The sequence below is a fragment of the Euleptes europaea genome, chromosome 5 (genome assembly GCF_029931775.1).
Source record: "Euleptes europaea isolate rEulEur1 chromosome 5, rEulEur1.hap1, whole genome shotgun sequence".
NCBI lineage: Eukaryota > Metazoa > Chordata > Lepidosauria > Squamata > Sphaerodactylidae > Euleptes > Euleptes europaea.
The window spans coordinates 64,298,596-64,321,586 of record NC_079316.1 but is presented as its reverse complement, the minus strand read 5'-3'; the positions used below and the strand labels follow the sequence as shown (position 1 = coordinate 64,321,586).

The following is a 22,991-nucleotide window of genomic DNA, read 5'->3' as shown; positions in this document are numbered from 1 at the left end:
GGTTTGATAGCAGATTGGAGCTCAGTGCTCCCATTGCTGTGGGGTGGAGATGTTAGGCTTGGGTCTTTGAGGTCAATGTAGTTAGATAAGCAGTTGAGCAAGGGAGTTGGGAACATTGGGAGAAGGGAGGTGAATTGGGGTGAGAAATTCTTATCGACAGTAGAATGAAAAGGCGATTCAGTTGTGTTGGGTTTTTAAAAATAGTCTGGGAAAAAATGTGGTTTTGGACGGTCAAGGCTAGGTTAGGATGGTATAAGGGGTAAATGTAGAGAGGACACACAAATACTTGCCGATCCTTGCCAGGTTCCTTGGGGGGGGGGAGGAAGACACTGAAATCCCAACCCTCAAAGTTGGCAAATCCTGCTCAGCTACCATCAGCCCTTCATAAACTTTCGTGTGACAGACATCCACTGTATGCTTCCAAGGCTGTCCTTGCAGCCTCGAGGAGAAACTTCCTTTTACAAAGAATATTGAGCTTCTCTGCATGTTTGCACTTTTGTCCTAGTCTCAAGGGCTTGGAGCATCCAGTTTGTTGTGTCCAAATCTTAGCCACAATATCTGTGAGACATTGTGTTGCCCAGAGAACTGCAGCTCACAGGCATTCGTTCCAGAAAGAGGACTAATGCAATTTCTGTTTAGGAGAGAATAGATGGCTGTCACAGTTATTCAACTCCTAAGTGCACTTTCTATTATCATAACAGTCCATGAATGAGTCAAAATTACAGTAATTAAGAAACCCCAATCAAAACAATATCTTTCTTCTTTCCCTGAATGTGCAGCTGGTGCGTAGGATTTAACAAGCAATAGCTTCTGTTCAGTCTGAATAATCCCATGTAGAAGGGATGACATAGTTACCTAGTTTGTTTCCATGAGTACCAAAGAGTCACATGCCTGCATTGAAGTCTAATTAAAGATTCCCCAAAAGCATGCCATGATCCCCAAAAAGCTAATGCTGTGAGTCAGAGGAATGTTGCAGAAAGAAAAGAATAAAGATGCAGCGTGTGTGTGTGTGTGTGTGTGCGCGCGCGCACAGTCAAGTCACAGTTGATTTATGGCGACCCTGTAGGGTTTTCAAAGGAAGAGATGTTCAGAAGTGGTTTGCCTGCCTCTGCATGGGCCGAGAGAGTTCTGAGAGAGCTGTGACTGGCTAAGGTTAACCAGCAGGCTTTATGTGGAGGAGTGGGGAATCAAACCCAGTTCTCCAGATTAGAGTCTACCGCTTTGAACCACTACACCCCGCTGGCTCTCAGATTGCAATATGGGGGTAAAATTGGCAAAATTGCAACCACTTTCATCTTTTGCCAGCATTAGAAAAAGAGTAGGTTTTTATATCCCGATTTTCTCTACCAAAGCAGCTTGCAATCACCTTTCCTTCCCCTCCCCACAACAGACACCTTGTGAGGTAGGTGGAGCTGAGAGAGTTCTGAGAGAACTATGACTAGCCCAAGGTCACCCAGCAGGCTTCATGTGGAGTGGAGAAACAAACCTGATTCACCAGATTAGAGTCCACCGCTCACGTGGAGGATCATAGACTCATAAATTCATAGAGTTGGAATGGGCCATACAGGCCATCTAGTCCAACCCCCTGCTTAATGCAGGATCAGCCTAGAGCATCCTTGACAAGTGTTTGTCCAGGAGTGGGGAATCAAACCCTGTTCTCCAGATTAGAATCTGCAGCTCTTAACCACTACACCATGCTGACTCTGCTAGCAAAAGAGAGGGACAGTCTCCAAATTCCCCTTCCCCACAGAAGTCCCCTTACACCCCATGGTATTTTGTCAAAAAGGCTCCCTGACCCCAAGCATCATCTCTTAGGGATTGCAAAAGGCTACCAGGGGAAAGCAGAAAAGATTGGCTGCCATGTGTGCCCTCTGGATCATAGCATCCTATCCTGAACAAGGTATTATATCCATAACAAGTAAGAGATAAAATTCATTCCTATTAGCTAAGCCAGTCACCCATGATATTTCATTATTATTTATTCGATTTGTTTATTCAGTTGGTATCCCACACTCTATGCTGGCTGGGGTCAGCATAGTTAACATCATTAAAACAACATAACAATATAATGAACACACATGAACTCATGAAGCTGCCTTATACCCTTGGTCCATCAAAGTCAGTATTGGCTGCTCTGACCGGCAGTGGCTCTCCAGGGTCTGAGGCAGAGGTCTTTTACATCACCTGCTTGCCTAGTAAGTGGAGATGCCGGGGATAGAACCTAGGACCTTCTGCATGCTAAGCAGATGCTCTACCAGTGAGCCACAGGCCTTCCCCAATAAAACCACAAAATACAATAAAACCATACAATAAATAACCTTAAAAATTTAAAACCAGTTCAAAGTTGTTTATCAGTTAAATAATTAAACAAGTGGCGCTCATCTCTAGAGCATAGAGCCATGGTGGACTTGGAGAGACAGTCAGGGCCCCCAGTTCACAGTTGGTAGCAGCATAGAGGGGGTAGGGAGGCCATCTCTGGTGAGGAGACCAAGTCCTATGAGGAAAGGTTGAAGGAGCTGGGTATGTTTAGCCTGAAGAGGAGAAGACTGAGGGGGGATATGATAACCATCTTCAAGTACTTGAAGGGCTGTCATATGGAGGATGGTGCTGAGTTGTTTTCTGTTGCCCCGGAAGGTTGGACCTGAACCAATGGGTTGAAATTAAATCAAAAGAGTTTCCGTTTAGATATTAGGAAGAATTTTCTAACAGTTATAACAGTTCCTCAGTGGAACAGACTTATTCGAGAGTTGGTAAGTGCTCCTTCCCTGGAGGTTTTTAAGCAGAGGCTAGATGGCCATCTGTCAGCAATGCTGATTCTTAGGCAGTTCATGAGAGGGAGGGCATCTTGGCCATCTTCTGGGCATGGAATAGGGGTCACTGGGTGTGTGTGGGGGAGGTAGTTGTGAATTTCCTGCATTGTGCAGCGGATTGGACTAGATGACCCTGGTGCTCCCTTCCAACTCTATTATGCACCATTGATGCCCTCAACTATAGGCCGGGTGGAACATCTCTGTTGGACAAGCCCTGCGGAATTCCTTAAGACCCTGCAGGACCCTGGTCTCACTGGAGAGGGAGTTCCACCAGGCCAGGGCTGAAAAAGCCCTGGCCCTGGTTGAGGACAGCTGGACACTCTTTGGGCCGGGGATCACCAATAAGTTGTTATTAGCAGAGCATAACACTCTCTGGGGGGCATACCAGGAGAGACGGTCCCGCAGATATGATGTTACAGAACCTAGTCTGGAGGTGATCGTTGCATGGAACACGGTGGCTAGGTCAGGGCAGAAGAGGTAGGGCATCAACTGCCTGGCCTGGCGGAGATGGGAAAAGGCCATCTTGGCCACGCTTGTGACCTGTGCCTCCATTGATAAAGAGACATCAAGGATCACACTCGGGCTTTTGATAGCGGGTACGGGTGTTAATTGCCAGCTGTCAAGAGCCGGGAATTGGTGCACCACCTCAGAGCTGTCCCAGACGAGCTATAGGACCTCTGTCTAAGTTTCACTGATTCAGAATGGCTTCCTCTGTATTTTCAGGCGATGGGAAGGAGGAGACCCTGGAGTGTCCAATCAGAAGACACCAACAACTATCCTCTTAACTCCAGAAAGAAAGTTCCACAGTTTTGGTTATGCAGCCAGAGATTTCTATCATGACCTAGACCCTAATGAATCAAAGCACTGGTTGTATTTTGAGAAGTTTAAGATGAAGCTGCACACAACTGGAGTAAGTAATGAATGACACTATGTTTCTTCCTAAATATTTTAATATCATAATGGTGGTACTACAGTTTATTTGCCAGTGCTACAGTAAACTTAGGTTCAAAGTAAATGTGACATGAAGAGATCTGTGAATAGCTTTTTAGAGAGTAAATAGCAGTTGTCCCACCTTCCTATCCTCTACTGCCTGATTTAGATTTGGGCTGTGGAAGACCAACTATTTCACTTAGAACTGTTTTTCTTTGCCTTAATCCTCCCACAATACCCAGTTTACCCTGCCTGCATGTAAACCCCCCCCCCAACGCTATGGTTGCCAGCTCTGGGTGAGAAATACCTGGAGATTTTGGGGTGGAGCCTGAAGAGGGTGGGGTTTACAGAAGGGAAGGGACTTCAATGGGTTATGATGCCAGAGTCCACCTTCTGAAGCATGTTAATAACAGCCAGCGTTGGTCCCTGAGGAAAGCTAAATCAAGCCGAAACAGAAAGGATACCGGTCTTCTGTAGTAAAGACAACTCTTCTTACCTCTTGGACGCAGGAAAATACTTCCTGATTTGTATTCCTACGGAGCACTTTATTGTTAGTGCATAGGAACTGTGTTTAATACGGTGCACCTCATTGTTTGTTTCAAGTGCACACGGACTATAAGAATGTATATGCTTGAAATATATGTTCAATTCATCATGACTACTTTGTAATTCATGTGTAATTATTTATGTGCATGCAACTTTAATTGCTGTTCTATGTTTGCTAACTTACTGACGGCAGGCTAACTTTAGTTTACTAAATCACCTGGAGGTTGGCAATCCTACCACATGCTGTGGTTCTAGATGCTAATTTTCTGTTCCCAAGCATTTCCCCTATACTCTCATCAAGCTGAATACAATTGTGCATTGTACCTCTGCATCCTGAGTTCCTTCAATACCCCTCCTGTTTGCTGACTGGGGTGTAAGGAGTCAGAGATCTCCATTCCAACGTATCTGACAAAGAGAGCTTTGAGTCTCAAAAGCTTATACCTTGAAAATCATGTTGGTCTTTAAGGTGCTACTGGACTTAAATCTAGCCTTTATGATAATTCTCTTTTTAAAAAACCTTAGAGCAAAGGAAAAACAAGGTCTTTGCTTCAAAGCAAATGCAGAAACGTTTGACAGTTTTAATAATTTCCATTCATGAGTGTAATGTCAATAAAGAACAGGCCTTCTTGAGGTGGGTTAATTCTGCCTTCATTCCAAAGATGCCATTTTGGGTTCCAGCAGATTCTTTATCAAAATGTCTCGGTCCTTTTCTTTACATCACAGTAAATTCCTGCAGATTTGCTGATTATTTTCTTTCCAATATATTTTCTTGTTACTATACACTGATGAAATGACTAAGCTTTATAGGCTCTGATTTCATAAGATTATACAGCCTGTTTTCTAAGCTATTGGCACGGCTATTGTGGTGGTGGTCTTTTTAAACCAACACTTCAGCAGCTGCATTCAACCGCCACCAGGCACATAAAAATCAAGGACACATAATCTAAACTTGCATTTCATTGCAACCACAGCTAAGAAGTGCAAAAAGACCAAACATTAAAATGACACAATCCTGAAAATACCACTGAATGGGGAAATCCTCTGTCAAGGAGAAAATTGGGCAAAGAATGCAATTCTTTGAGTCATATTTCTCCAGAGTGATGCGTCAACAAAGCAAATCCCCTACGCTCAAATCAAGAGCAGCAGATTTAGACATTCTGCTTCCTTTTAATGCTTTGTAATTATTTTCTTCCTCCAGAACCTCAATCTGGAAACAGACCTGACAGCTGCAAATGGCAAGAAAGTCAAAGCACTTGAAATATTTGCTTATGCTCTGCAATACTTTAAGGAACAAGCATTAAAGGTAAAGCAACTCTTCTGTCTCCTGTTCTTTATATTTATAACCATGACAGATGCCAGCCCACCTAACTTAACCTTGCCAGGCTTTAGCCTGCAGTGGTATGTGATATAAACAAAGTTTAGCAGCTGTAGAAAATGAAGGCAAATGGATGGCGCTGAAGTGTTCTAGATTCCTGTGCATGACCTCCTTCCTTACCATAAAGTCATGTCAGCAGCATTCTGTCATGTACATGTTGATGGTGATATCTTGGCTCGGTAGCAGTCAACAGAAGTCAGTTTTGCTATTTATTTCGTTTATTACCAGAATATTTTCTCAGAGGGATGAAGTCCCTTCAGCCTAGTCCCCGTTTTTCCTCAGTCAGTTCAGAATCAGTTTCCAGGAAGCATCAGCTCCCTGCCTTACCTGGAGCTGGGTTTGTGGGATCCACGCCAGGAGCCAGGAGTTCCTGCCACTTTTCCTCCTTCTGTGGGGGGTGGGTGGGCAAGCGCTGGCGAGGCCACCGCTGGTGCGCCTCTCCCCACCCCGGTTCCTGGAGCCGGGGCTGCTCTGCAGGCCGGCTGCGGGCCGGGAGCTGCCGGCGTTGCCCACACTCAACTCCATGGTGCAGGGGAAATGGCAGGGGCTGGCCATGCGGCAGGCTGGGTGCCAGCCCCACCCACCCTGTTTTAATGGGCCAATTAGGGTCCTCACTCTTCCCAGCCAGCTGGAATGGGACCTGAGGTTTTCACTCAGGTCTGCTGGCCGGGTATTTATAGGGCCGCTCGCTCTGGCTCTGGTCAGTCCTCTGCTGACTTTGTCCCTCCCTCCCTCCCATTGTTCAGTGTTTGTAGTAACATTCCAGTTACCTGCAAATTTTGGGTACCATAGTCCTCAACAGCTAAATTTCACTGCATTACTGTGTGCAATATCCCACTATTCAGATCCCAATGCTGGAGCATCAGCTCTGAAATACACTTACAGGAAGAGAATTTGCCTGGCATGTTCTATTTATACTTGCAGAGTATAACTAGTCTGATTTTTAGAAAAGCTACTTTTTCTGCTTTGCATCAGTTTACTTATTATCCCCCTCCCCCAGCACTATAATGAAAAATGACTGGGGATAAATGGGTATCCTTTTATATTCTTTTATCATTCTAGGAGTATGTTTTGCTCTGCATTCCATTCTCACTGAATTCCATTTTAACTAGCTAATAGAATTTCTAAAATTATTTGAGGATTTGTTACAACTTCTGAGATCATTAGAAGGGTGTAACTCTGTTTAGGATTGCACTGCTAGTGAGACACAAACATGCTCCTGCACAGTTGGTAAAGCACCGCATCAAAAATGTCATTACAATTGTTTTTTCCATTGTTTCGTTAATGCACATGTGTGCATAAAAGAAGAAAAGGATGCAGCCACACAGAAGAGGTGGAAGCTGTGGCAAACTGCACATGCTCTTCATTGTTTACCAAATCTGAAGCGGGGGGAGATAGAACAGTGGAAAATTGCTAATGTGTCACCTGGGAAATAAAGCCAGAAGAATTCAGAGGAGAAGAATTCCAGAATCCTCCCTAAAAGTGACACCAGCCAATGCAGACTCTAGCTTAGTAAAAGAGCACTTGTTTCGCATATGTGTGTGTGTAAAGTGCCTTCAAGTCGCAGCCAATTTATGGCGACCCCTTTTGGGGTTTTCATGGCAAGAGACTAACAGAGGTGGTTTGCCAGTGCCTTCCTCTGCACAGCAACCCTGGTATTCCTTGGTGGTCTCCCATCCAAATACTAACCAGGGCTGACCCTGCTTAGCTTCTGAGATCTGACGAGATCAGGCTAGCCTGGGCCATCCAGGTCAGGGCTGCTTTGCATATGGAACATCCTAAATTCAGTTCAGATAATTTTGTTGTATTTTACTCAAAACTACCAGCACAGCATACAAGTACAAACATATATGAATAAGGACAATTGTCTCTAGTATAAGCCATGATCCAAGTTCCTTAAAATGGCTGCCACAGCAACATACATTATTCACTTTGACAACATTAAGATTCACTGAACAGCTCTGTGAGTTGTTTCCCATTCAGCAGAAACGCCATTATATAACACATGGCTCTGTTGGCAGGCCTGTCTAGAGGTGGGACCAGCATATCCTTCCTGAGGCTTGTATGAAATACAGAACAAAACCATATATAATATAATTGCATTGTTTTTTATTCTATAATCCACCTTGAGTCTCAGTGAGAAAGACTGGCTGTAAATATAATAGGTATGAACATGGCTTCTTTGCTATGCTCACATGATATAGGTATGTATAACCACATCCACAAAGCAGGAATCTTGTTTCAGAAGATTGATTTTCGATTATTTACAGTCTAAAAAAGAAGGGCTCTGAATGCCTATTTTAGCTTACAAGTGAAGTTGAGCTGAATAATCTTGCAGTGAGTGTGCCAAGCAAATCTAAGCCACTGCATTTCCATGTAAAGGATCTCAGGTTGATACTTTGATACTTTTTGCAGGACAATGATTCAGCTCAAACCCAACCCCTTTCTGACTATATATTACTCTTCCTACACACTTGACACTGAGAGACACTGTCCTTCAGTGTTACTCCTCTGAAGATGCCTGCCACAGCTCCTGGCGAAACATCAGGAAAGAAAATACCACGGTCACACAGCCCGAATAACCTACAAGAACCAATGAACTCAGACCGTGAAAGCTTTCGACAATATCAGGAACCTTTTGACTGTGTTCCACACATGGAGGAAAGGAGGGAGCACACACACATTTCAAATGGGCTTCAAGCAAGTCTCTGGAGAGTTAGCATGTAAATGTTCTGAATTAAACAAGTCATATTCATGTCTGTCATGAACAGGGATATGCTATGATGTCTGAATGTGGCTTGTGTTACGGTAATCATACCCCTACTAGTTTATTACATTTAGAAAATTATTTACATTCCAAAGGAGAATATTTTTCACCCTTTCGGATTCTTTTCTTGTTTGGACAGCAGAGAAAGATATGCAAGGTCATTAAACTTGGAATCGTTCCTAAATCATGTTACCACTGACTCCAGAAACTGAATGCAAGTTCTTAACATCTGTCTACTATTCATTATTTGCTTAAAGCATACTTTTCCCAACTAGCGCAAACTCAGATCTTTTCAGAGTTTTCTGAGGGGAAAGACGTTAACAAAAAAGCATACATTAATGATGGTGATATAAGATATAATGACCATTTCAAGTAAATAAAATGTGGAGAATGTGGTGTTTGTTAGTGATACAGCAAATGTTTTTCAGTCTGATTAATATCTAGGAGAATGAATTCAGAGCAGCCTCAACCTCCACTGTGAACACATATATAAAGTAAGCTGATATGTTTGCCACATTCTGGTCTCCTTGTTGGAGAGAAACTTCCTAATTCAACATTTTTCTATGTTACTCCTTGATAAGATATAACAGAAACCCTGTCTTTGACATTTGACACATTTTAACATGTCAGAATGATTTAAGGAGTCTGACATAGACACAACATTAGAAATGTGAAGAGTGCAACTGATCTTCACTGGAGCCAGCAAAAGAACCACACTTTAAAAAAAAAATGCCGGTGTCAATCGTTATATCTCACAACTCTGTTATTTTCATTTATTCCAGGAGCTGAGCGATCAGGAAGGTTCAGAGTTTGAAAATTCTGAGGTACGCTGGGTCATCACTGTGCCAGCCATCTGGAAGCAGCCTGCAAAGCAGTTTATGAGGCAAGCTGCGTATAAGGTAAGAATAGTATTGTGGGCAAAAGGGGTCGGTATGGTGGGTCGGTATGGTACAGTCTCTTAATCTTGTATCCAGAGCTAGTTTGCCTTGTGCCCTCTACTGTAGCATTCCTGTCCTGTTTTCAGGCTACCCAGAGGCATGAGCTTTGGCAACAAACAGAATGCGGCACTAGGTAGACCTTCTGTCTGAACCAAAAGCGTTCTCCTGCTGTTCTTATGATTCTTTGGTTAATATACTTTTTTCAATCACAAAAAGGTAATAACAAGCTTCTACCACCCCAACATTCACAAGGTTTGCAGCTTATCTGGCTATTGCCGTAATAATAAAATCATTCATTCACCCCAACATTCCTAATCATGCCAGGGTGCCTCTGAATCCCCTATAATATCAAAATATTTGCTTACCAATCGCCTTCAGCATAACATAGCATTGAACAGTGTAGATGTTTCAGAAGGTTTAAATCTATTTAAATGCAAAGGATACAAGTAAGATTATTGTTGGGGAATCAGCTAGTTTGGAATTCTAAACATATAAGGAAAAATATATCTAAAAAACTCTCTGCCTGCAAGACTAGGGACATACTTGTTTGAGTTACTGAGTTCTAAGAATAAAAGCATAATTATAAAGCACATCCAGGGTTTCAGAAGCAGGTAGCTCCTTACCATTAGCCCAAAGCACATGCTGTCCAGAGAGCAAAGGAAGAGGAATCTTTATACCGCCATAGCACACTTGGCCAAGAAGCTAAACCAATCTGAAAGACCCAGGTTTTAGAGTCCTGGGGGGGTGGGGAAATAACTGGGCAGAAAGATAACCATGAACTAATCCATGAGCGTATCACTGTTTTACAAGACTACAGTAGGCAGGGGTATGAAAAACAGTTAGAGCTGAGCAACATTGTGTACAAAAGCCGGGCTTCATAGCTGCAAGCTCAGTTAGCACCATAAGGTAGGTGGATCGACAGAACGCCAAACCATTTGTGGAAAGGCCTAGTCAGAGAAAAAGATATGCTAGGCTCCTTGCTGTGTGTGACAGGAAGAGTGCATGAAGGCAAGTAACCCATTGTACATTCCAGATAGGATTGGCTAGTTTGCATGATTATCTAAAATGAAATTTTATCCTTTTAAAAATGGAGATTACTCATGTCAAGCTCATACGTATAAACCTGATTGATCACAAATGGGGTTGCCAGCTCTGGGTTAGAAAATACCTGGAAATTTGGGGGGGGGGTGGAGTCTGGAGAGGGAGGGGGAGGGGTTTGCAACCTTAATCACAAATACAGTCAAAATGGAAAAAAATGTAAATGATGACTGCTGCAGAACACCCAGCCATGTTGGAAGAAGGGAATTTGTATGACAGTAGCATTTAGTATGAGGTAAAAATTGAAGAGGGGGCCTCAGAACAAGCACCACGATCTTAATTATTGGCCTACATTTCTACATTTCTTCAGGGAAATGCCAAATTCTACAATCAGACAATAGTTTTACAATCTCACTAAAATGGTAATGTCTCCCTACAGCTCCTTAATTATTCTCCTTTACTGCAGTGAGAGGGGTTTGCTTAGAATTTGAATTAGTGGTGGGGGCAGAAGTGATGCATTGAAGACAATGCATGTATTGGGGCAGAAAGAAAGCCTTCTGGGGTCTGTGGGAGCTGTGTGACATATGTAAGTTCTGCTCACTAACTGCAGGGAAGCTCACGATTCTTTTGGTTTGTGAACCCACCAGCCTAGATCTGCAGAGTTGGAGCCTAGCAATGTGTTTGCAACAGAACACCAAACTAGCTGTCAGATGGCAGATGTGTGTAACAGTTTAACAGTGTCTTGCCAGTTTGACCAGAGGAATGGCAGGGAGGAGACAGAGGGGGGGCGGTCTGCTCATAACCCTTTTCTTTCTAGCCATTTTGCTTCTCAAAATTCCTGCCCATACAACCTGCTTTTTTCCACCCAAGGAAATATATGAGTTTCTTATAACTTTTTCCTTGTGGCCAGAAAAACAGCCTGGGATTGATTCTGGGTAGACATACAGAGAGGGGAAAAAGTTAAGCAAACTCCATTTGCTGGCCTAGAGCCGAATTGGGGAGTGTCTTGGAGCTGGCTATACTTACTGTAGCTCCCCAAACCTGGCCACCCTTGGCATGCAATTACCATCCCTGGATCCTTATACTATGATGGTCTTAGCATACAGTTAATTACAGAGACTGTAGCTGGAATGGAAATGGCCACAACTTTATTGGTTACAGCATCAGGCATTGGTGCTGCATAGATAGGGTTGCCAACCTCCAGGTACTAGCTGGAGATCTCCTGCTATTACAACTGATCTCCGGCCAATAGAGATCAGTTCGCCTGGAGAAAATGGCCGCTTTGGCAATTGGGCTCTATGGCATCGAAGTCCCTCCCCTCCCCAAACCCCGCCCTCCTCAGACATGCTTGCCCCCCCCAGCTGAGCCCCTGCCCCACTGAACAAGCCTCTGAACCTTGTGCCAGCTCCCAACCCTCCCCAGCGCATGCCAGCAAACTGCAAACTGGGCTAGTAGGTAAGGTCTGAGCCTTGCTTCCCACTGTTCTTCCACTCAAACTGGCCGCCTTGGCTCTTTTTCATTTAAAAAAAATCAGGACACTCCACTCACCTGGTGTATAACAGCTCCTTTGGGCCTCAGTGATTGAGCAATAACTGGACATGCAAAAAACAGGGCCAGAACAAGTATCATAAACCTGTGTGCGTAACAGTCTTGAGCAGCCCATCATTTGCATTGTGCTATTTGTACTGGCTCTGCTAATCTCTTGGCCATTTTGGACTTGTAGGTATTGTTTGCACAATCCCTGTGTGTTTGGTTTGTGGATACTGGGTTCTTTGAATCAGCATTTCTGATGTCTCGCCATCCCAGTCATTAATGGAGGAGCCAGAGTTCCCATATGAATGAGCAAAAATGTCATTTAAGTTATCTATGGAAAAAAGAATAGCCTTCCTCAGTGAAACTTCATCCATTCCCCCCATTTCTCAGAATAAAAATATATAGGGAATTGGGAACCCAGAGCTAAGATGAAATCCCAATATAAATATTACCCTGTGTGTGTGTGTGTGTGTGTGTGTGTGTGTATAGGGGGAAAATTATGCCACTTCTCCAGGAACCTGCCCAAGGTGACTTACAAAATAAAAATAAAAATGAAATATTAAAAGGCCCAGTCCAGCATAAAAACATAGATAATAAAAACAGACCACAGATAGCTTAAAACAATTGTTTCCAAGCCAAAATTGTGCTAAAAAATAAACCCCTTTTTAAAGTCTAGATAAACAGAAGCATTTTCACTTGGTGTCTAGAGGAAAGCAGCGTGGGCACTGGGCAAGCCTCAAAGGGAAGGGCATTCCACAAGTGAGATGCCACTACTGGGGGAAAAAACAGTCTCTGGTTGCCACCTGGCTCACCTCTGAAGGTGGGGACACAGAGAACAGGGCTTGAGACAGATTTCAACTGGCAGGCTGGACAATATGGGAGGAGGCAGTCCTTCAATTACCCTGGTCACAAGCCATTTAGGGCTTTAAAGGTAAGAACCAGTACTATGAATTGTGTCCGTAAACAAATGGGCACCCAGTGGAGATCTTTCGGCACTGGGGTGATTTGTTCTGTTACTTTGGCTGCTAATGTGCTGAAGTTTCTGGACCAGTTTCAAAGGCAACTCCATGTAAAGCACATTTCAGTTATCTAACCTGAAAGTTATCAGAGCATGGATCACTGTGGACAGATCACTCTATTTGAGGGACAACAATAGCTAGTGTATCAGCCGAATCTGATAAAAGGCACTACATGTTTCAGAGGAGGTTTGGACCTCCAACTGTAGGCCAGGATCCAGCAGTGCTCCCAAGTTACTAACCTGTTCCTTCAGGGTGGGGTGTGTGCAACCCTTCCAGGACAGACTGACTCCTCCTTCCTGAATAATCTTTGTCATTGACCAGCAGTACCCATCTTATCAGGACTGAGCTTCAGTTCACTGGCCCTCATCCTTCCCATTACCATTTCCAGGCACCTGTTCAGGATTTTCACACACCCATCATAGATCCACCTGACTCAGATGTTAAGAAGTAGACCTGGGTGTCATCCATATATTGGTGGAACCTCCAGATCCTTTGATGATTTCTCCCAGCGGTTTCATGTAGATGTTAAACTGTATGGGGGATAAGATGGAACCCCGCTGGATAGCATAAACATCTTGGGGCCAAGCAGCAGTGCACAACACTACTTTCTGGAATCATTAGTCACGTAAGAGTGGAATCAATGAAACATGGTACCCCTCCTCCTCAGCCAGCCTCTCCAGAAGGATACCATGGCTGATGGTGAAAATGCCACAAATTCCAGAAGATTCTGCACTGTCCTCTTAGTGCTCAGAAGTTACCCATTCTGTTTAATTACAGGGGAATATTTAATTCATCCAATGCTCAATTCCTGTAAACTCACTGATCATTTCCATCCTGCAGGAAGAAGTTTTGTATGCACAACAATCTGTATCAGAGCAAGTTTGTTTTCATTACAGGTTCATTCCTCATAGCCTGGATCCTATTTTTAGTTGTATCCCATGCACATGAATGTTAACTTCTGATTTTAGTTTCCTCGATATTTGGTAAATCCCAACATCAAGAAAACGGTGTCGTGTTACCCCTTGTAAAACCCAGTGTCCTTCCTTTGGCATATCAGGAGTCCTTAGTCTGCATATGTCCTTTAATTTTAGATTTGTGTCTTTTTCATGTTAGGTGTGCATATCTTTCCACTAGAATATCACTGAGTATTAGATAATTTTTTATAGTTAGCATAATTCATGCAGTGACTATGAGTCACATGTTTTCTGTGTACTGGTATTTTCAGTAACCCCTAATGTTATTTAGAGCTACCCTAACCATTTTGAATATCTTGTGCATGTCTCTAATGTTGAGCAACGTTTTTCTCAACAGTCTGTATTGTGGGATTGCTAATGGTAGTGCCAGAAGCAAATCACTTAAAGGTTCTCATGGAACGACACAGTTGTAGGTAAATCCAAAACCTGAGAGACCCATGTGTTACTTTTGTCTATTGTTGCTTGCCTGCTGTTGTGTGCATGTGTACCTGTGGAATGGAAGCTAGCAATGTTAGGCGCAAGGTAGGCTAATGCTGTCTTAACATTTCCCATTTGTGGCACAATGGAATGTTGTTGAACAGTGTCTGCATCTGTGGTAATTATTTTTTTTGTCTGTGAACGTGTGTTTACCAACCAGCTTCATAAACACTGAGGGCAGATTAAAGCTTTGAAATGCAAGTGTGTGATCAACTCAAATCACAGGGAAGTGACAACATAAAAAAATAGGCTGTTGGCTGAAGACAGCAGTTGCTGTAATATTTAATGTCATAAACTGGCTTTTGGAGTTTTGAGAGGAAAGGCAGAGTAAAAAAATGGGGGCGGGGAATAAAAAGAAAGAACTTATAATATTGGGTGGACAGCACTGCAAGAAGGATATAAATTCTTTGTTCTAGCAATGGTATTCCTGTAATACATGTTCAATACTATTCATGATATTATACGTTAGAATCTGTAGACGGCAGAAAAGATAAGTGTAGTCTAATGACCAAATTATGTACTTTCCTAACAGCTCATTCCTGACTTAGGAGGACAAAAGTCCTCAGGAGGCCAGGAAGGGGCTGCACCGGTGTTGGAGCCCCCCACGCCAGCATCCGGGCTACTTACACCACCATAAGTGGCCCCAACCCTGGCGGGGAGGCCCGGACGCTGGTCTCCTGGTGCTGCCATGGCAGTGCCACCCCAGGACATCGACAGGGCCTTCTGCCAGTGTCCCATCAGTGCAAAGGCCCACGCCGGCATTCTGGCGTCCCAGGGGGCGTTCCTGGGGCATTCCATGGGGGGACAGCCTCCTATCCCCTTTCGCCCCTTTTTAGCAGACGCAGCCTCGCTATTCTCAGTGAGGCGAAAAGCCCCATTTTTGAGCTTTCGGCAGCCATGGGATTACTTAGAAGGCACTACAGCGGAGCCTCCTCCTTGCCGTCCCTGGCTGCTGAAAGCTAAGGAATGGGCTGTAAATGTATCAAACCCACAGCAATGAACAATATAAATGTAATTTAAATTATTTATATTGAAGATTGTCTTTAAAGGTTTACAAAATACATGAAACTGTTGAGTTGGCTCCTTCCATTTTGTTCCACCAGGATCTGCCCCATTGTTCTTGCACAAAACGTGCTACTAACACAGGAACACCTGGGCACCAATAGAATGAAATGGCAGGATCCAGCCTAATAGTTTGATGCATTTGTATTCCTTCAGAGACAGTTTTAAAAATATATAATATATGTTGTAGCTATTTTGTTATGTTGTTTACTGCCATGGGTTTAATACATTTTTAATTTGATTTTTTTTTTAATTTTATTTATCTATTTATTTTGCCCTGTAGTGTAGGATGGTCCACTTTTCCTCCCTCATTCTTTTTTGGTTTGTTTGGTTTTCTAGGATGAAAAATCTCTTCGACAATAGGAAAACTGCAAAAGAACTATATTTTACATTGCTTTAAGAGATGAGATTTACTTTCTGACAAAGCACTAGCAAACCCCCACGTTGTTGTAACATTGACATTTATTACTTTATGGAAGTTTCCCCCCACCTATCTTATTAACCTAACAGCAGTCTGGTGGTTTGTATCCAAGGACATGTTTACTTGTAGGCCTAGAAGCACTAGTGCCTAGTAAAATCTATAATTACTACTGTGAAATTATTAGTTTTGCACATACGTGAGATTTATGAATCTTGGCAACAAAAGAGCACAAAAGATCTTTTTATGTTAACCTTTTAAAAGTAAATTTTTTTTCTGCTGTCCAATAATTTCCACCCTTTGCCATTTGGCCATCACTGTTGAAAAGGAGTGACTACTTAAATGTTCAGTTCTTCTTCTACCTGAATTTGCTACCTGGTTGGTCCCTATTGGCCATTTATGAATGGCTGTTTCCTTGTGGTCACCCCACCGACTACTTCGGGGTTTGCTTTGATTATGCTTGCATTTTCTGACCATCAGAGGTCGCCTCTCTCCCCCCACATGTTTCCACGTGTTTTCCGGATTTGTGTTTAGCCAGCATCCAGAAAACGCAGGGGAAACACATGGAAAGAGCGAGGTGACCTCTGATGGTCAGAAAATGCAAGCATAATCAAAGCAAAGTCCCAAAGCAGCCGGCAGTGTGACCGCGAGGAAACAGTCATGCATAAATGGCTAGTGTGTAGAGGACAGGAAACACAAGGCAATGGAGATAGCGTGAAGAATATAATTTCCTACATAGTGTATTTGAAGAGCCTTGTGCCTTTGACAGATTGTAAACTAGATTTGAGTTAAGGGCCTTTTATGCATGGCTGTTTCACTCGCAGTCACCCCTCTGATGATTTAGGGTCTTTGCTTTGATTATGCATGCCTTTTCTGACCATCAGCGGTCACCTTGCTCTCCCCCTGCGTTTTGCTGCATTTTGTCCGTGTTTTCAGAGACCTGTTTTATTTCAAATTTGAAAATGCGGGCAAAATTTGGGGAAAAGCAGGGAGAGAGGCGACCTCTGACTGTGGGAAATGGCATGCATAATCAAAAAAAAGACCCAAAGTCATTGGAGGGGTGACTGCAAAGGAAATAGCCATGCATAAAAGGACAGAGGTTCCATTTTTTTTAATAGCCAAAACCAATGTTACTATAAACCTCAGATCATAGGTGCAGTCCATATTCCCAGTTGTTTCTAACATGCCATGCACATGACTGCACTGATTGGGCAGAAACTTTTCATCTTCCCATGATTGTTTCCTTCCTTGTCCTTGAGAACATTTATAGTGGTGAATTAAACTCCAGCAATAGCTTGAGAAAAATGAAGACAAGAATGGATGAGTGGTAGTAGAAAAGATAAATTTATTTTCATTGTTGCTGAAACCTGGTAGATGTTCCATCTCTGCTGACCAGAAAAAAAGACGGGGGAGAAACCTCATTTTTTCCCCTGCCATCTCTGCTGACCAACAAGAAACTCTCTTTGTCTTTTTAATCTCAAACAGTTCAGTCCTTAGCCGCCGAGGATCACTAAAATCTAGACTGGAGTCACTGAATAGGATTGCTCTGAAATTTTTGCAGAACTCGAATGTTATCCAAAATTGGATATATGTAGTAAAATGCCTGCAGAAACCTACACTAACCAGTTAGGGTCAAACACTGTGTCTCTAAGATTTCTATGACATGCCTCTCTTTTTTTAAGAAGGTGGAATGTTTTGGTACATGATTCTGAGGGACTGTCATAGGTTATCTGATCTTGTTGTTGCTTTTCTGTTAGCAGAAGCTCAAGCAGCCTTTTAGAGGGTGGCTAATGTATATTTATAACGGACATATTATGGTTGTTAATGCGTGGCTAATTCTTTTCTTTGGTGCAAAAAGGCAGAAAGATCCTGTGGAACAAAGAGAAACGATGTTTTAAAAGTGCAATTCCTCCTTGCTGTACATTTTCTGCCAGACTTTCCAGAATAGCGAAAGCAGCAGGAATTAGACACATTAGCAGTGTTAGGGGAAATGGAGAAATCCCCTTAATTGGCACTTGCCGATAGAGGCAGATTGTTGTCAGTGAATGGATTGGTGCTATTACAGCAAGTTCTTATGGATGCTGTTCTTCTGGTGACACTTTCACTTATGAATTCCCTTTTCAGCATAAGCACTGTTTGTTATGAAGCTGTAACGTAGTACAAGATTGCAACATTTTAAAGCCATAATTAATTAAGGGAGCTTAATTGATCATGGTGTTAAAATGCATGGAACGAGAAATATGTGCTAACAAATCTCAATTTACACCTGCTAATTGCTGCGGTTAGGTTTGCACAAATGTACTGACTGTGCCAGACTAATGGAACATACCCCAATCCTGCATTTGTAGATACAGCTTACGAACTGCTATTAGGTATTCAAGCAGAGAAGAACCTGCTGTTGTTTCTTGTAAGCAACTAACAACATTTTAGACCATGTTTGCAAAAAATATGATATCTGAAAGGCTTCTACAGATGCAATGAACTTTCGAACAGTGCTGTCTGTGGGAAAAGCTGGGGTTGACTGAGCTTTGGCATCTCTTGAAAAGCGTTATCACTGATTTTCTCTCTTAGTACTATGACCATTCCTACTGCAACAAAGAATTTTTAAAGCAATAATAGTTTGTAAGAAATCAAACCCACATTGCTGCAGTGGCAGAAAAGAATTTGTGCTGGGAACAGCAGAGTCTTTCCTGTTTAAAAAAGTTCTGTGGATGCCATGAGGAAACATGATGAGTAAAAGGTATAAACAGTCCAGCGTCAAGTAGGGAGGATACACACAGGAAAAGAACAGGACACCTCTTTTGATATATGGCTGTCCAGCACCATCTTGCTTCCTACTTGGAATTGTCATAAAGCCCACTGGTGGAGTAATCTCTAGGTTATATAATTGCAGTAGCTCTGTACAAGCTACTGCGTGTTAGATATAGATACAGATGGGCAGTAGGTTGTTTTGGGGTTTCTGGCCTGTGATTGTGGTTTGCAAATACTCAAGATGAATTAAAACAACCATGTTTATCAGGAAAAAGTTCTCCTAGTGATTTTTCCTTGGCTCCCCAACATGTTATTTATCTTTCACTGATTCTAAGCTACTTTTGTTTCAAAAAAAATACTTGTTTCCAAAAAAAAGTACATTACTCTATAAATGTGATGCATGGTGGTGGCTGCATGGCAAAGCTTAACCTCAGGAACATGATAGGTGAAAGCCACCATACAGGAACATCCCCAGCAAAAAGTGATGATTATAAATTTGCTAACAGATTCAGCTTTGGGGTAGACGGAGTAAGTTTTGGTGTATGGAAGTCTTAAATCAAGGGGAGAAAATGAGAGGACATATGAACTGTCAGATAAAGGAGTCTCAGTAGGGTTGCCAGCTCTGGGTGGGAAAATACCTGGAAATTTTGGGGGTGGAGCCTGAGGGCGGGCAGGGTTTAGAAAGGGGAGGGACTTCAATACCATAGAGTCCAATTTCCACAGCAGCCATTTTCTCCAGGTGAACTGATCTCTATTGGCTGGAGATCAGTTGCAATAGCAGATCTCCAGCTACTATCTGGAGGTTGGCAACCCTAAGTCACAAAGAAGGAGTTGTGAACCAGAGTTGCTGAAAGAAGGGCAACAAGTTATGAGTTTAACAGAGTGGATTTAAGTTGAACAATAGTAATACTTCTTCACCTCATTGCTGGCTAGAGAATGAAAAACAAGTGCCCAAAAAAGATACCAAATACCGTTCTCTGGAGATCTTAAGAGGGTCTGAAAGCATATCCTTCAAGGATAATTAAATGTCTTGAATCCTGCTGTGTAGAGCACTGGACAATATTACCCTTGGATTACCCTTCCAAATCCAAATGGCTTTCAGTTCTGAACATCAGAATTCTAGCTGCAAAGGCAAGACTCATACAGATATAATATATCCTAGCTAAATGTTTAAATTACAAGTTATTATACCTAAGAATCTCGTTTTCTATTTTCTAAAAATATAACTTGCAAAAAAAACAAATTGAAGTAATCTCATCACACAAAATAAAGTTACCCCAATGATGCAATTCACCTCTAACAAATCAGTGTTAGAGGCCTAACATCCAAACAGTGACCATAAGAATCAAAATGTCATAGTGCAAGGGCCAAACTACATGTTACTCAGGAAATCCATCACTGGATTTTTTAAATGTGAAAACTGTCAAGTAAATTTCTGTTCTCTCACACACGTGTGTTCTCACACACACGTGTGTGTGTGAGAGAGAATTGAATTGAAACCATGGTGTGGGAGGTTTCAATCCTTTTATCCTGCCGTTAAGGTACACACATGCTAAAACTGGTATTAGTTACAGGGGGAGGGGTAAGACAGGCGCTAATATTATATTGTCAGGAGAGCTGATCATGGGTTTGTTGTGTAATTTGTATTTTGGACCTTAATCATAGGTTAGTTCAGCCATGACATATCTTTTTCATGATTTTAGAAAGTAAAGATGCACCTTAGCCTAGTTAAACAGTATTCTGAAGTGTGATATCTTCTTCTGAAAGAATGTTCATCAGTAACTTAGCAGGAAATGTGGAAGTAGAGAAGTTGGCATCAAAAACTTTCATACTAAGTGAAAAGTTGAAATGGCACCGTTATCCCCCCACACACACATTTTTACTGGCATGCAGCTGTTGCAGTTGTGCAAATGTTTTTCTGTCCAAACCATTTGCTTAATGTCAGTTCATAGTAACAAAGGGCCTGATGACAGGCAATGCTTTGATCAGTAGGATTATCAGTTAAATTATCCAGTATTTCACATGTTGTAAAATGGGAATCAAAGAAGGGAATCAAATTATGCTGGTTTGTGATTATATTCACAGTATGGGGGGAGTTGAAATGTTCTTCATATGTAATCTTTTTTAAAGTTCTCTGAATTTATTTAAATTGTTTTCAATTATATGTTAAATACAAATTTTAATGTTAAAAAAACCTACACTGACAGAAAATATTCTGATTCCTCTTCACAGCAGCTTATAGAATGGAATACACAGAACTAACACACTGTCATAAAATGCTTTCGCGATCAAAAGAAGACCTATATTACCAGTATTTGAAATTCCTTGATAGCTTAAAATTCATTATTTAGTATTATTAAATTCCAAACATCAAAATAGGAATTCCAAATGTATTTTCTTTAATTGTGATAAGCTCAAGACTTACACTGGGAACAGTTATTGTAGGATTACTACACATTCACAGAAATAAACGTCAGGTAAAAGCAGAGGGGTTTTTCTCCTTCCCTGGTAGAATTTGTTTTCAACTCTGCTTTGATGAGCTGTCAAATCAGTATTTGTATTGATATGAAAATAATTAGTAGCATAAGGGTTGAGTGTGACTGTTGTCACTTGTCAAGCATAATTTAATGAACTAATCATGAGACTACTAAACGGCTTGTTCAGCTGTAGAATTTCTGTGGATGCCGCAGATCTTCAAGATCTTTTCAGTATTTCCTCTGCATATTATTCAGACTGAAAAGATGATTGAATTCGGTAACCCAGTCTGTGAGAACTCAAATAACTTCAAGCTTTTTAACTTCAAGCCCCTTATCTTTCACTATGTCAGATGCAATCACCGATGTAAGCACTTGAGGCAGATGTGGGAGACTAAAGACTGTATATGGTTTTGAGTTTCCCATTATTTTAAGGAGGTTTGCCTTAACACATATTCCCCGGGGTGAGAGGAGAGAATAAGTGAACAGGCACTGAAGTGCGAAGAAATGTTTCTCTTAGATAAGTTCAGTTGACAAGGCTTAGTTTCATGTCTGGAACATGTTTGCATATAGTTTATGTCTGGGTTTGGATGTTCCAGTTTAGCACATTCATTCTCTGCAAGCTTCATGTCCAGTTGTACTGAAAACTGCTAGTGCACATAGCAGAGCAGGAAATTTTTGAATAAATGAAAATGACACATTGCATACGAACAGATGTTCAGTGCCTCTGTTTTGCTTTTCATACTTTGAGTCTAGCTGTAACATGTTGAACTAGCAGTACAGGGAATTCCTGAGTCAACGAGATATTTCTGTTTGATGGGCCCCCTTGATTTTTCTCCCATTTTATATTGCTGTTTCACACACTACAGCCTTCGGCCTCCCACCCCTGGCCATATTCAACTCTGATGTGGTGCTGTTTTGTTTTTCTGTACTTATGTCACATCATAATCAGTAGAGGATGTTGCTAAGTAGATATGATGGGGTGATAACTGACAGCCATAGCACAGTGCCCAGTAGCCTTGTGGGGAGCTGCTGAAGTTATGGCCGCACAAGCCACTTTCTACGGCCACAGCAATGTTTATCCTTAAGAGCAGGGTGTGTGGTTGTGATCCATCCTCCGTTAAAACAGCACGTGTAGATCTTAACTACTTAATATGCCTTTCACTTAAATAGGAATAAGTCAGCTTAAATGGCATTAAGAGTTGTTGGTGAATCTGTGATTCAGTTACATGAACACATGAAGCTGCCTTATACTGAGTCAGACTCCTGGTCCATCAAAGTCAGTATTGCCTACTCAGACCGGCAGCGGCTCTCCAGGGTCTCAAGCAGAGGTCTTTCATATCACCTACCTGCCTAGTCCTTTTAACTGGAGATGCTGGGGATTGAACCTGGGACCTTCTGCATGCCAAGCAGATGCTCTACCACTGAGCCACAGCCCCTCTCGTCACTTCACACAGGACTGTTACTTCACACAGATACTACTTATGTGCATATAAAGCATTGCATTTATTGCAGTGAACAAGTAACAAATGTGGACATGTCTGTTTTGCCATGTGTTCACTTGGGTCAAAAATGCATGGTCGCTTTATTCCCTGTTTCAGCCAGGATTCAGCCAGGATCGAACGCACATTCGGCGAAAACGCATGTGTTCAATCCTGGCTGAATCCTGGCTCAGTGAATAAAGGAGGCTAAATGACCATGCGTCTTCGCCCTTTCATTTAAGCTTACAATTAGGGTAAGAGTGAATTGAGATATCCAGCCCAATCTTATTATTTATTTAAGTATTTATTTAAAAACAATGGGTCGAATCAGTCTTGAACCCACAACTGGCTCAGACGGGTGTGTGTATGTGTGTTCGTTTAATGAACCGGAATCAATG

The 22,991-nt window shown here is 42.2% G+C and overlaps 1 protein-coding gene across 1 annotated transcript in view; it reads left to right on the top strand.

Moving 5' to 3' along the window:
* The window catches only part of HSPA12A (heat shock protein family A (Hsp70) member 12A), a 64,545-nt gene that overhangs the window by 24,734 nt on the left and 16,820 nt on the right, over positions 1 to 22,991 (top strand). The window contains exons 4-6 of the mRNA XM_056849737.1: positions 3,534 to 3,720; positions 5,485 to 5,589; positions 9,211 to 9,327. Coding sequence (XP_056705715.1) covers positions 3,534 to 3,720; positions 5,485 to 5,589; positions 9,211 to 9,327 — 409 coding nt within the window. The remainder of the gene's footprint in view (positions 1 to 3,533; positions 3,721 to 5,484; positions 5,590 to 9,210; positions 9,328 to 22,991) is intronic.